The following is a 15,874-nucleotide window of genomic DNA, read 5'->3' as shown; positions in this document are numbered from 1 at the left end:
CTTGATTTACATTAATTCCTTCCGTCTTGGCATTTCTTCACAGTAACCATTTTAATTTCCTACACCTTTCATTTTCTGACTATTTTTTGCCATCCCCCCTCCCACCTCTGTTACATACAAGGCACTCAGCTTTTCACTGTTTTAATAGTAATCTCTGTCTTGCACCTTTAGCTCTCAGATTTTCAAATCTCAAAAATCTCATCTGATGCAGTGCCCAACAATTAGCCTTTCCTTCTCATCCTGTTCTGAGCTGGGTATCTGGGCAACTTTTCTGAACTTTTGCTGTTTCCCTAAACCTCTCCAGTCCTTTCTCTTCACCCCTCTTCCATTCACTTCAACTCTTCTGCCAGAAGGAGGAGCCAATGGCTCCGAAAGTTTGGAAAAGTTAAATCCTTTTTGTGTATGTTACCCTGCCGCCGCTTGGTGAGTAGATTTTTTGTCTATCCATTTATATTATATCATCAGGAACAGAGGAAGAGATAGACGGTGTGGATTGGCTGTGACTGAGATCAAGAGGACTGCGAGAGCAAAGGATGTGTTGCAAGGACAACTGTCCTATACTTAATTCAGTAAAGCTAGTGCTGGAGGAAAGGATCCGAGTGGCCCCAGTTGTGAGGCATAGATTAAACCCTTGGATATTGTGATTGGTTGCTTGTTGGGCCACTGGGTGGTCAATTCTGTTCTTGTCTACAGTTTGGCACTGGCCATTCATCCAGGTGGACAGCTGGTTGGTTGAAGAATTCTGGAAACATCCCTCAGGCTGTGGATAAGCCATGTCTCCGCAATATCCTTTCTTTCAGGAGTGCTAGTTCTGCAAGGTTTGCAGGAGAGCTTCTGTAAAGTTTGGAAGGTAGGGGACGAGGTACTGGCAGAAGTAAAGTTGTGAGGACAGGGCGTTGTCGTGCTTGGGTAGCTCAGTTGGTAGAGCACCTGCCTGCAAAAGGCAAAGGTCCCGAGTTCGAGTCTCGGTCCGGCACACAGTTTTGATCTGCCACGAAGCTGGTTGGTTGACATACCAACATTAAATGCTGTGCAGTCATTGCAGCAGAGTTGGTATATGTCATGACTGACTTCACATATGGCCCTGTCTTTGATGTATTCGGTTAAACCTCTGACAGGACCTGAAGTAGGAAGTACTCGGTGAATGGATTGGGCAGGTCTTGCACCTAGGTCTTCCACAGGGATATGACCCTTGTGGCAAGTGGTTGGGAGTGTAGGGATGGATCAGGGTGTTGTGTAGGTTTTCAGTGGGTGACAGAGTATCACTTCAGGAGGGATGGCAACGACATTGAGTAGAATCTCACTCAATTCTGGGCCCAAATAAAGATAATTAAAGCCCTGGTGAAGGGTATTTATCAATTGTTCTTGTCTGGGACGATTGAGTGAAGAGGGGAGAACGCGCCTTTGCAGCCAATTCTTGTGGGTGGTGAGAAGACTAGGTGTGTGTGGGGGGGGGGGGGGGCATAGGAAATCTTTTTGCAGACTAGGTCTGTAGCAGTGGTGCCTGTCTGTGAATGCCCTCATGAGATGTTCAGCATACTGGGTAATGGAATTCTAAGCCACTGGAGATATGCCGTAGACAGGAGGCAAGGCTGTAAGGAAGAGAATTTTTTGTGTGGAAACAGTGACAGCTGTCAAAATGCAGGCACTTTTGGTGGTTAGTGGGCTGTAACCTTCCTGGCTCCAGTCTTCACTAACCCACTGTCCCAACACCCTCCACTTCACAGTTTCCCTTTGCTTTGTCCATCACCCCACCCAATCCATGCCATCTTCACTGTGCATTGCATCTCGCCAGCTCTTGCACCTGAGTATCATATACTTAGCCCATACACCTGCCACCATTCCTACCCACATTCCTAACCAGGGACACGTCCGTCCGTGTTGGCATGAACAGGCAGTGTTCTCCACATTAGCAAGGATGGACCTGCTCCACGCCAGCGATTCCTACTGTCATCGATCTGTTGACAATCTCTTATCAAAACATGTTGGCTCTAGCTATTCATCGCCATTGCCTCTTCCTACCTCCTCTCTCTCTCTCTCTCTCTCTCTCTCTCTCTCTCTCTCTCTCTCTCTCTCTCTCTCCCTCCCCCCCCTTCTACCCACCCCACCAAACACATCCCCCACCCCATCCCATACCACCCCAGTCCACCTGCTGATAAGCAATCCCAGCATTTTATGTCCATCCACCACAATGTAGTATTGGTCACGTGTGTGCATCTGTCTGTCCGTCCTGCAGCTCATCAAATTTGTACATTCTGCCAGAAAGTTTCTGTTATTATCAATAATTATATCATATCTGTAAGATTCAAAACAAGATATACAGAACAAAATGTCTCACCTGTGGAAATATAGCAGTAAGTTCTGCAACAGCAACTCTTATTCTTTCAGCACAAGGCACAAAAGCATCACAACCAGCAGATCCTTGCATTGACACAACCAACTCCTGTATTCGTTTCGTTACTTGGTCAGTTCGCCTAATAACTTCCTCACTAACAGGCATAACACCTCCAACAGTGCTACTGCTATAGAGACTTTGGGTGACAGCAGGCCGAACAGGTCCTGAAGGGCAGTCGTAGTCCCCCGATGAATCCTTCTGAAAGATCAAAAATTATTAGATATTATTGCTTTCGTAAAAGTAAAACTTAGGATACAACAACAGCAGCAGCAGCAGCAGAAGCAAGAAAAAAGTAGTTTTTGCTATGATTCACGCACAAACAAGTTGTAAATAACTATTAATATTTCTATGGCTTGTAAAAGAGCTTAAAGAAAAAATATCAGCCTTTGCCTTTAAACGATTGCTTATAGGAAAATACCTTTGACCTCATCAATTTGTTGAACCACACTACTTTGAGACTTATTACTGAAACTTAATGTTAATTATCAGTTTTTGGAATAAGTGACATTTCATCATGAGATAACTTTTTACATAATGATTGTGAACTTAATATTTTCTTTGTGTGACAATCACATAAAAGTTTTATGCTGTTTACAGGTACTGGCCTGTTTCAAAACAACTGAAGCAGTATCTGCACGTTCCCACCAACTTGATCCGCCACCACTACCTCAAAATCATCCCTTACAAACCTTCCAAGAATTTCTGACATCCAGCATTGCTTCACAACTCTTCCCCAGGTCCCTACAACATGACCCTATCCTGTCCTCTGCACTACTCCAGGCTGTACGTTTCCTAAAATCTGATGACTCCATCATTATCCTCCCAGGAGACAAGAGATCTACCACTGTAGTACTTGGCCAAAAGGAGTATGTTAGTGAAGGTCTACGACAGCTGTCTGACACCTCTACATACAGTATCTGCCACCAAGATCCCATCCCTGTGATTCAAACTGACCTGCAGTCCCAACCTCAGGCCCCTCACAAGACTTAACACCTCAATCCATACAACTCCTCACCCCACCCAAACCACGCACTCTCTCCTTTTACTTTCTTCCTAATATCCACAAAACCAATCATACTGGCTGTCATAGTTGATCAACACCTGAAACCCACAGTACAAAGACTCCCCTCCTACGTCAAAGGTACCAACCATTTCCTAGATCGTCAGAAATCCATGTCCCTCCCACTTCTACCACACACCTTGCTTGTCACCACTGATGCCATCTCCCTCTATAACAACATACCCCACATACATGGTCTGTTTGCTGCTGAACATTTCCTCAGTCAGTGCCCACCTGATTCCAAACCTATGACATCCTCCCTACTCACCTTAATCAACTTTATACTTACCAAGAATTACTTCAACTTTGCGGGACAGACACAAACAAATAGGGGTACGGCCATGGAACCAGGATGGATCATTCCTATGCCAATCTTTTCATGGCTCGCTTTGAGGGAGCTTTCCTGGGATCCGTAAGTCTTCAGTCCCTGGTTAGGTTTAGATACATTGATGACATATTTACTATATGTACTCATGTTGAAACTGACCTGCTAAAATTCCTGGTATCTATAAATATCTTCTCCCAATTAAATTTCACATGGTCCTATTCTGAATCCCATACTATTTACTTCAATGCTGATCTCGTCTTCACCTAAGGCCAGCCAAACACTTTCACCCATATTAAACCAACCAACAAACAACAATATTTACATTTTGACAGTTGCCAGCCTTTCCAAGTCAAACATTCCCTTCCATACAGTCTTGGCGTCTAAGGTACACATATTTGTTCGGATGCAGGCTCTTTACAGCACTACACCACTCTCACTTCAGTCTTCTCTGGACGTAATTATCCCAACAGCCTAGTTCAAAAGCAAATTTCCTGGGTCATCACATATAATCCTGGTACTGGTGATCTCTCCAAAAAACAATGTCGGAGCACACTACTTATCACCCAGTATTATCCTGGTCTTGAATATATCAATCAGTTACTTCAACAAGGCCATTAATTCCTAAAGTCATGCACTGAAATGAGATCCCTTCTGTCTGAGATTTTGCCCCAATACTTAGAATAGCTTTTTGTCACCCTCCCAATCTCCGCAATATCCTTATCAGACCCTATGCTCCTCCTCCTCCCATCTCCCTACCCTATGGCTCCTACACCTGTGACTGCCCCTGCTCCAAGACTTGCCCTATGCACCCTCCTACCACCATCTATTCCAGTCTTGTAATTGGCAAAGCAAATACTATCAAAGGGAGAGCCACCTGTGTAACGACACGTGTCATATAACAGCTGTTATGTTAACGCTGTTTGGCCTTTTACATTGGCATGACTACCACCCAGTTATTAGTCAGGATGAATGGGCATGGGCAAAGGGTGTATACTGACAACTTGCAATATCCTGTTGCAGAGCACACTCTACAACATGACAATCATGACTGTGGCACCTGTTTCACCGTATGTGCCATTGGATTCTTCCCCCAGACACCAGTTTCTCAGACCTCTGCCGGCAGGACCTGGCACTACAACATGTGTTTGGTTGTCACCACCCTTAATTTATGTTAAGTTCTTCCGTCTCAGCATTTCTTTATTGAATCTACTCTTTGCTTCACTCCATTTTAGTATTCTACATCTTTCATTGTATTACCCCCTCCCACCTCTGTTATGTACAATGCACTTCGTTTTTCACTCTTCTTAACTAATGCACGATGTTTAGGCAGTAATCTCTGTCTGCATATTACCCTGTTTTCCACCTTTAAGCTCTCAGGTTTTCCAATCTCGTTCGATGCAATCCCCAACAATCAGTCTTTCCTTGTCATCCCATATGGTAAGTCTTTCCTGACCCACAGTTCTGTGCGACTTTCCCAAAATCTACCTCTTTTTCTAGTTATCTCCAGTCTTTTTCCTTCACCTCCCTTCCTGCCCCTTCAACCCTTCTGCCTGAAGAAGGACCCATTGGATCTGAAAACTTTCCAGTTACAGCCGTCTTTTATGTGTGTGTTCTGCCGGCACTTGGTGAGTAGATTTTTTATCTATCCAATTAAATAATTTTTCCAAGTAATGCTTTACCAGACTTTCTTGGGAAACCTCCTGTTGCTGCACCAATTGTTCTGGTTATGACCAATGATGACCAAAGAATCATTTATGTGATTGTGTCAAAATATTAAGTTTACAATAGTACCAGTATTCTTAACACTGTCCCCAAAATTTGAGATGGTTTCAGAGGACTTTGGCCCTCTTTAGTCTTGCCGATGATTTGGGTATTATTTTCATTTTATTCTGACTGCTATGTGCGTTATAGCTCCCAAATCTCTGGCAGCAGTACTAAGAAAATGTAAGAAAGTACTGTTCATGTCTAATTGAAATGAGGGGAAAAATCTTAAATTTTTAACTTATTTAGTAAACAGAGTTGTTACTGCATTTAAGTTGTTAATTTTCGTTTTTAGATGACTGATTTTGATCTTCTACGAGATCATCATGAAATCTACATTCCTTGACATCATGAGATCTACATTCCTTGATGACAGTAGGAATTGCTGGCGTGGAGCATGTCCGTGCATGGAGGTGTGAAAAGTGAGCAGTGTTTTCCACATCAGCATGGGCGGACCTGCTCCATGCCAGTGATTCCTACTGTCATAGATCTGATGACAATGTCTTACAAGATCAAAACCAGTCATCTCAAAATAAAAATTAACAACTTAAATGTGATCATGACTGTGTTTACTAAGTAAAACACACACACACACACACACACACACACACACACACACACACACACACACACACACACACCCCTACTGTTTACTACTGACTCTGCATCCTGACAGTAATGATGGAATCGGACAACACTGTGTCAACATGAATCATGTAAGTGTGGGAAAGGTATGTGGGGCATACTACACTCAAAGGAACGAGGCCAAGGCAAAAGACAGATAGGAACAACAATGGGTACAAAGGAAGAGGCAGACGGTGGATGTTTCGTAGTGGGAGAAGGGGATAAAGATTTATGCAAAGATTAAAACTGGTGCACTTGGATTCAGTAGAAACATAATTAGAGAAAAGTGTGACTGATTTTTAAGCGGAGGAAGGACTGATGCGGTAGCAGAAGACAGTGTATGAAAGGTGGAGGACAGCATTAAACAATGAGTGAAACAAGAAACTGAGGGGTGAATGATATATGACAAGAGTTCTCACCTGTGCAAATTCAGAAAATCTGGGGCTGGAGAGAGACATATTCTAAAGCAGCTCATTAAGTCAACCACATTGTGCTGAAGAGCATGCACTGCATGGTGGTGGCTATTCATGGAGGTGAGTAGATTGTTCCTGGTCATACCCATGAATAACGAGCAGTGAGGTTGGCGTATAATGTAACTACATCCTCAACTGGCCTATCTTTGAGAGAGAGAATACCCATTACTGGCTTGGATGGGGTTGTAGGACAGAACCGGTCCATGGCAAGACAAGAGCAAGAGCAGGATAGGCACACAATACCCAGTTGGTGTTGACTGAATGGTGTAACAAGTTTATTCCTCTTAACAGCTTCTGTTCTCTTCTGTGTTCTCTCTTCCTATTCTCCTTCAATTGTCTCTGCTTTTCAAAATTAAGTGTTCCCTGGTGAACATTTTGTCACCATTTGGATCTACCTAGGACTGCAGTTTCCCAATCATTTGTGTATATTTGACATTTTGCATATTTGACTTGAGGGCATCTTTATATCATTCTGTTTGCCCTCCCTGACTGCAGTGGACATTCTTTAATTGGGAGAACATGATTTGCTTAGGGAGACAGGAGTTTGGCTGGTGGATGATACGACCAGCCCAGCAAAGTTGGTGTTTGACAATGTTTGCTTAAATGCTGGTGCAGTTGGTTTCTTCCAAAATGCTGTTGCTTGTTCGCCAATCCTACTACCCTACATTCAGTATTCTCCTTAGGGAGCGTTGGTGGTATTGTTCTAAGGCTTTCAAGTGACGCTTGTAAGTGGTCCAGGTTTCACACCCATAAAGAAATGTAGGCATGATAATTTCACTGTATACTTAAGCATAGTTTTAACACTCAACTCATGGTTATCAAATACTCTTTCAAAAGAAGACCATATGCAGTAATTGTAAACTTTAATTGGTTTTGAATTTCTGCATCTATGTCTGAATTTGCAGAAAGACGGCTTCCCAGGTATGGAAAATACTCTACAATCTCTAGAGGTGTTCCGTCAACTGTGATAACTGGAGCTGCTGCAGTGGAATTTGGAACCCGCTGATCGAGGACTTTTGTTTTGCCTGTGTTAAGCTCTAGACCAACGGATATCTATGCCAGAGTGAATGCATTTACAGTTGTTTGTAGATCCTCCTCTGTGTTTGCCAAGATAACATTACCATCAGTGAACTGAAACTCAATGAAAGCTGTTGTGGTTATTTTACTTTTAGGTCAGAGTGTGCTAAGGCTGAGTAGCTTACCATCAGTCCTATAAGCTATTTCAACACCCAACTGTAGGTTTCCGTAACAAGGTGAAGTATGGTTCCCACAAACATCGAGAGAAGGCTAGGTGGAATAACACATCCCTGCTTGACTTCTGAGGTAATCTTAAATGTTTCTCTGGGTCCACTGCTGGCAAGGACAGCAGCATTTATGTTGTCATGTAGAAGTCTAAGTATTTTAATGTATTTTCCAAGACATTCATTTGATGCCAGAATTTCCAAGATAGCTCATCAATTAACAGAGTCAAAGGCTTTAACAAGGTCTATGAATACAGTGTACAGGAGTGGGCTCTGTTCTTTATATTTTTCTTGCATTTGCCTTGCACTGAAAATCGTAGCCACCATGCCTTGATTAGATCAAAAGCCGCACTGAGTTTCAGGTAGGGGTTTTTCAGCCAGAGAAAGTAGACTGTTGGAGAGAATCCTAGCAAGAATATTTCCAGCTGTTGAGAGTAGTGATATTCCTCAGTATTTTCCACAATGTGTCTTATCACCTTTTTTGAATATAGTAATAAAAGTAGTGTTAGGCAGATCTGCAGGTATTGTCTCAGTGTTCCACACATTGGTAATAAGGGTTTGAAAGTTTTTGATTGATTTTGTGCTGCCATTTTTAAATAGTTCAGCCGGGATTCCATCCAGTCCAGGGGATCTGTCATTCTTCAGTTGCTGGATAGCTTCAACCTCTTGAAGGGAACAGTCATCACTCATATGGTCTTGAATGGGCTTTTGTGGTATTTTTGTAAAAATGTACTCCCACACATCTGAATCACTCTTTAGAAGTTCTTTAGAAGTTCTTCAAAGAGCTCCTTCCACCAAGAGCCGATAAATGCCAAATCTTATCTTTAGATCGAAGGGGGTTTAGGACTCTTTTGGAGGGGCCATAGATCGCATTTGTGGCAGTGAAGAAGACTCTTTGGCTGCTGCTACATTTTCCATTTTGGTTGATTTTATAGTCTACCATTGGTTTTTGAGAGCTCTGGTTTTCCTTTGAACATCGGCTTTGGCATAGAGATAAACTTATTGTTGTGAACTGGTTGTGGATCATTTTGTCAGGCGCTGTAGGCCTTTCTTTTTTTATCTAACATGCTTTGAATTTCATCACCATTTTTGTCAAACCAGTCTCGCTGCTTTCTTTGGATGAATCCAGTTGATCCTTGGCAAGTTGAAAGCATGATGGTTTCCAATCTTGACCAGTGTTTTTCAACAGTGTCAGAATATTCAGCAGGCAACTTTTGCTTCACAATGTTCTGGAACTTCTTTTGGATCTCTTTATCTTTTAGTCAATCAAGATTTAGCAGACATTTTGCTTGTTTCTTTTGCTTCCAATGTTTGCGTGGCACTTTTAGAGTCATTACTGAACAGACCATTTGATGATCTGTCCAGTAATCATCAGCCTGAGCTATAGTTCTTGTGATCCTCACATCATGCTGATCTCTAGATCACACAATCACAATTATGTGGGCCGTGGCAAGCTGGTGCCAGTCTTATTTTGTTCATTTATCATTGAGATCGGTTGTGGTTGTGGTAAGGTATCTTTGCTTTTCACATGTATTATCTTGCGGCTTCACAGGCAAAGTGAGTTGGTTGTTAGCCTTCGACGGGAACCCTCAAGATCTCGTGTCATTCATGGGGAGATGAGTGTCAACGGCTGCCAAACAATTGCGATAAGTGTGATGACCGTTACACATTGTGGTGTGAAACTGGTTGGGTGTTTTGCCGATATGAGCTGCTTGGAGATACAAGTCCTGTGACTTCGCTGGGAACAAAATTTGAAGGGAAGAGGTGAAGCTATGGTACCCGCTCCCTTGTATTGTGTACCTGATATGGAGTAAGTCATCGTAACTGTTTGTTCACTGACACACTCAGAGATTTTAAAATTTATTATTATTGTGGGACACTTTCTTAGCCTAGTTAAATGGTGGCTGTTATTTGAAAATGTTCTCAGAAGTTTTTTTGTGTCTCTTGCAATCAAATGATTTTATGTTGCTGTTTTTTAAAGCCTGCACTCTATTAATACAGTTGGGTCCATGTGTGAGTGAGTCAAAGATTCTGTCCAGTGTTTCTATGTTTCAGAGTTATTGGAATGTCTTTGTGATTCGGGCAGAAACCTTTAATTGTGCCAGCGCCTTGGCAGGGAGTGAAATGTCATCCGAGGTCTAGTCCTGGCAGTGTTTAAGAACCTGGCCACTACTAGAGTTGGTCACATACCCCCTTCCAAAGTTTAGTATTTTTCTTCCTTCTGTCAAGGCAGGGGTTAAGCTGGTAGATGTATATATTTTATATGTAACCTGTTTGTATACAAACTTGTTTTCTTAAATATTACAAACTAGCAACTGGCTAAACCTTAAACTGCATAGCATCCACTGAGTTCCTTGTGCAGCTTTTTCAAGTGATTTTTATTAACACTTTTGTTTTAAGATCAGTGTCTCTGTTGTAGTTTTTTTATTAAGTGATTGTATCATGTTATGTAATGGCATCTTAGTTTGGCACTAGTGCTCAAGTGTTATCAAGTCACCCTCTACCTTTAATTGTTTCATTATATCTATTTTGAGGGAAGTCCTATATGGGAGTTTGAAGTTCTCAAGTTTGTCAGTAACCTCCTTTTCTTAATTTGGAATTTTTTGTTAGAGTGCTGAGTACGCTGGGTTTCTAATTGTATTTGCGAAGTTTTATCTAGTGGCTTGTCCACAATTTGTAATTTCATAATGCCAATAAAGTGTCTTAATTATAAAGTGTGACTACCAAACATGATTCCATCCCACTTCCTCTTTTATGGTATTTAAGATATATGTGCAAGTGTGGTATAATAACTAAGGAATTACTGTCACTATGAGATGCCAGTGTTGTGACCTGGGGTCTTGGCATGTGGTTTTATACTTAGTTTTCTGTCAAAAGAGTGTGTTTGTAATGACGAGCTCGAGTTCTGAGCATTTAGTCAGAAAAAGGGCTACACTGCCTATACCCTCCTTACCAATGATAACTTTCCATAGGGCATGGTCTTTACCAACTCGTGCATTGAAATCACCTAGTAGAATAATTTTATCTGATGGAGGTATGATTGATACGAGTTGGTATAGTTGGTTACAGAACTCTTCATCTTTACCATGTTCTGAGTGTAGGATTGGTGGGTATGCACTAATTATAGTAGCTTTTTGGTTGTTCACAAGCTTGAGATGGAGGGTCATAAGTCTTTCATTTATTCCATAGGGTAGTTCATCTAGATCATCGGCACATTGATTCCTCACAGCAAACCCTACTCCATGGGTATAAGGCTCATTTTCATCTTTCCAATAGAAAGTGTAGTTTCCATATCTGACTAAACATAGTCAGCCTGACCAACCAACTACCTGACTGGACGGCCGCATCTAGAGGGCGGCCGAAACAAAAAGAAGAAACAAAACTTAAATATTGCTACAAGGAATGTTCAAAATCTCATTGACTCTGACAAAAGCAACAGACAACAACAAAGAACAGCTATTGTGGAACATGCCAATGGATATAGTAGCAATGAAGAAATAATTTAAAAATGTCATGCATGATATGTCAAATTTTCACATGTCTCACGGTTTATGACATCATGTCTCCTGAACTATGTGTCATACAATGGTTTAACACTGTAGGTACATTCAGAAGCACATGTGGATACTGTCTGTGAAATTTATTCTAAACAGACTTAGTGGAAAAGAAGTAATAAATTTAAATTACATGCATGATGTGGCAGCTTTTCACACACCCCATTGTTTATGACATCATATCTCTGAAACTATGGGTCAGACGATATAATTTTGCACTTAAATTCAGTGGTTTATGTGCATACTGTCTGAATACGTTGTACAAGGGCTGACTGGAAAGTAATACCTTCGTAACTCTTCAACAGTTGGCAGTATTGGTATGTGCCAGGTACTGGCTTGTTCTGTAGCCTCTTCTCTACAGCTCCAGTTGGCAGGAAGCCTTAGCATTGAATGGTTGTGTTGTTACAGTGTGAAGTATGACACCCTACACAGACAGTCGGTCAATACGATTTAAGCAACGTGTAGTCATTGAATTCTTGACAGCAGGAGATATCCGCCCAAAGGAGATTCATCAGAGAATGAAAGCAGTTTATGGTGATTGTGTTGATGTGAATAATGTGCGTTATTGGATAAAAAAGTTTAAAGATGTTGAGGCAGAAACATCTGACCTACATTACAAACTAAAATTTGGACGTCCTGTGACAGCAACCACCGAGTTTCACGAGGAAAATGTTGACAGATTGATTCAGGACAATCGTCCTTTCACTCAGTGAGAAATTGCAAGCACAATCGGCATTTCACGAGAACATGTGGGTCACATTATTGCTTTGCTTGGCTGTTGGAAGACCTGTGCATGATGGGTACCCTGGATGCTGACTCCTGAAATGAAAGTGCACAGACTTCAAATTTGCCAGTAACTCCTCTCGCATTACAAGAATGAAGGTGACGCCTTTCTCCTTTCAATTGTGACAGGAGACGAAACATGGGTACACCATTACGACACGTAGGCGAAACGTCAGTCTATGGAATATTGACACAAAGACTCGCCCCCAGACAAAGAAATTCAAGATGCACCCCTCACTGGAATAATTATGGCCACATTGTTCTGGGATACAGATGGTGTTATCCACGTTGATTTGCTTGATCTCAGAACAACAATAAATCCAGAGTGTTACATCACAACACTGCGAACTCTGAAACAACGGATAACAAGGGTCTGAAAGGAAAAGGGAAATATTTTCCTGCAGCACAATTATGCCAAACCACACACTTCACATGCCAAAGACTGAATCTCGCCACCGTATGGCATCCTCCATACAGTCCAGATTTAGCACCATCTGACTTCCATCTGTTACCGATAATGAAAGACAATCTGCGGGGACATCAGTCGACTTCTTCCGTGATGGCTTCAGAAAACTTGTTCATCATTGACAAAAATGAATCCAATTGGCTAGTGATTAAGTGGAAAAGTGAATATTGTTATTAATATCACATTCTAAGGATTATTTCTGCATTTTATTTATTAAAATATTCCCATCCAAACCCAATTAATAAAGGTGGATGCATTATTTTTCATTCAACCCTCGTAGTAAAGAAGTAATAAATTACGATGTCATGTTTCATGTGGTACATGTAATAAAGTAATAAACATTCTTGCTTTGATCATTTTGTAGGGATTGACAATGAGAAAAAAATTTCATAATAAAGGTTTGAAATTATGTGTGAAGTTTGTTGCAAGTCACTAAGTGCTCTCATTCTCAAATATTGGATGAATGAAGTCTCAGAATTCATGTGTTGCACGCCACGCTGCTTTTTTGCACTTGTTCCTCTAATAGGTCATAGCAGCAACCAAAGAGTCTTCTTCATTGCCACAAAAGCTATCTATGGCCCCTCCAAATCAGGCCTAAACCCCCTTCGATCTAAAGATAAGATTTAGCATCTATTGGCTCTTGGTGGAAGGAGCTCTTTGAAGAACTTCTAAAAAGAGATTCAGATGTGTGGGAGTACATTTTTACAAAAATACCACAAAAGCCTATTCAAGACCATATGAGTAATGACTGTTCCCTTCAAGAGGTTGAAGCTATCTAGCAACTGAGGAATGACAAAGCCCCTGGACTGGATGGAATCCCGGCTGAACTATTTAAAAATGGCAGCACCAAAATCAATCAAAAACTTTCAAACCCTTATTACCAAGGTGTGGAACACTGAGACAATACCTGCAGATCTGCCTAACACTACTTTTATTACTATATTCAAAAAAAGTGATAAGACACATTGTGGAAACCACCGAGGAATATCACTACTCTCAACAGCTGGAAAGATTCTTGCTGGGATTCTCTCCAACAGACTTGCCTGACAGCCTGACACACGCGCATGCGCACACACAAAACTTTTATAATATATATGGACAAAATAGTAGTAAATACAAAATAAAAAAAAACAGCTGAAATATAGCAGTATCACACTGTAGTTGACACATGAATGTGACAGAATTAGTGACGATAGGTATGAAAACTTTATTACAGAACTGACATAATATGAAATGGTAGTCGATACAAGCCTGCAAAAGTTGACAGCCCATTTCTGGTATCATGTGAATTTGGCAAATTTGTTGAAAGCTGTCCAACTCTTAGAAGCTACAATGATAAACCTCCCAGTGAATCTTGAAACTGAGGATCTGTAGTTAGAATTTTAATGGGATGGATTGCATTTTGGAACAGAAGAATCCTTCAGTATGCAGGCTACAATGTGATGTGATGCAAGGGAAATGTTGAAAAATGCATACAACACTACACAGAGGTGAAAGTGATGGGATAGCAACTACACATGGCAGTAGTATCGCAGTGCATTGGCAAAGCTGTCTTTTGCTCAGATGATTCATGTGAAAGGGTTTCCAATGTGATTATGACCACATGACAGGAATTAACAGACTTTGACCACCGAGTGGGAGTTTGATCTAGATGCATGGGACATTTCATTTTGGAAATAATTAGGGAATCCAGTATTCAAGATCCACAGAGTCAACAATGTGCCAAGAATACCGAATTTCAGGCATTATCTCTTTCCACAGGCAATGCAGAGGTTGAAGAGCTTCACTTAATGATCGAGAGAAGTGGCATTTGTGTCAGTGCTAACAGACAAGCAACACTGCATGGAGGGGCGGGGGCGGGGGGGGGGGGGGAGGGGGAATTCAAAGTGGGATGTACGACAAATGTATCCATTAGGACAGCGCAGCGAAATTTGGCATTAATGGGCTAGGGCAATAGATGACCCATGCAAGTTCCTTTGCTAACAGCATGACATCGCTTGCAGTGCCTCTCCTGGGCTCACGACTGTATCGACTCGGCCCCTGACTGATTGGGTATAGGAGGAGGGTCTTCTAGAAATTGGATTACATCTATATCTCTCTGAGCAGCACCAAGAAAGAGCACCTAGCCATGAGCAGCAGGCTCAAGAAGAAAATCATGGTTCCTCTGGGCTATGGGAAATTAGGTAAGCCTACACTTCCTCACAGATGACTATGACAGAAGACAAGGAGCCTCATCAGCTATGATGAGTTTTTATAGTACACAGACTATGATGTGGTTACTTATAAGAATGTGTTCAGTGCAAAACTGAAAAAAGCTAAACAACACAGTAATCAGATGGGCAATAGCAAACACCAAGCCTGAAGTTAGAATTAAATCTTTAAAGAGGAAAATAAAAGGTTGAGGAAACCCCATTTGTCTCCAAGTTGTACCCAAAAGTGACAAAAAATGTCTCCTAGGACATTTCAAATAAGAGAGACAACAAAAAGGGAGGCTAATCAAGCTGGAAACAGTCTTTTCAATAAAAGTAGGAAAGATCAGAGAGTTAAAGCAGACATACTTTCACCAGTATGGAAGGCAAAGCAAGAAAAAACATACATATTACACGCTAAAGAACCCCTAGAAATATGCTGATGTTTGGCCCATTTTTATTTTTTTTTTTGTGGTAAGGCTTATGGGACCAAACTGCTGAGACCATCAGTCCCAAAGCCTACACACTACTTAATCTAACTTAAACTAACTTAAGCTATTGACAACACAAACACCCATGCCCAAGGGAGGACTCGAACCTCCAACGTGGGGAGTTATTATTTAGGATGTATTGTTTTAGAGGAGAGCCTGCTGTACTGTACCCATAAGCAAAATTTACAGTTGTGGCATAGCTGTTTTAAGTTCATTAGCAGCTCTCAAAGATGTGCAGAGAAACTCCTGAACAGTATCACTGATGACAAATCTGAACATACAGTTTTGAACATTTACAAAGAGTTAAAATTTCATATCCACTTTGGAATTGAACAAGATTTCCAAATAAAGAAAGCAGTTTGCTAACATGTTTACCATGAGTTCACACTCTGCAGGTACCATTGATGTTTCAATGTATAACTTGTTCATTTACATATCTTCCAAATGACACTGGAGAGGAATACAAGTAATGGTTGAGTGAAACACCCTGAGAGTTTATATTTGCATCC

The 15,874-nt window shown here is 41.3% G+C and overlaps 1 protein-coding gene across 2 annotated transcripts in view; it reads right to left on the bottom strand.

Moving 5' to 3' along the window:
* LOC126360253 (ARF GTPase-activating protein GIT1) overlaps positions 1-15,874 on the bottom strand; it is a 238,080-nt gene that overhangs the window by 6,664 nt on the left and 215,542 nt on the right. For both annotated transcript variants that reach the window (XM_050007694.1, XM_050007695.1), the window contains one exon: positions 2,339-2,593. In XM_050007694.1, the coding sequence (XP_049863651.1) occupies positions 2,339-2,593 (255 nt within the window). The remainder of the gene's footprint in view (positions 1-2,338; positions 2,594-15,874) is intronic.

The sequence above is a fragment of the Schistocerca gregaria genome, chromosome 1, assembly GCF_023897955.1.
Source record: "Schistocerca gregaria isolate iqSchGreg1 chromosome 1, iqSchGreg1.2, whole genome shotgun sequence".
Taxonomy (NCBI): domain Eukaryota; kingdom Metazoa; phylum Arthropoda; class Insecta; order Orthoptera; family Acrididae; genus Schistocerca; species Schistocerca gregaria.
Note: the sequence above shows the minus strand (reverse complement) of the source record. Positions and strands in the feature narration are given on the sequence as shown.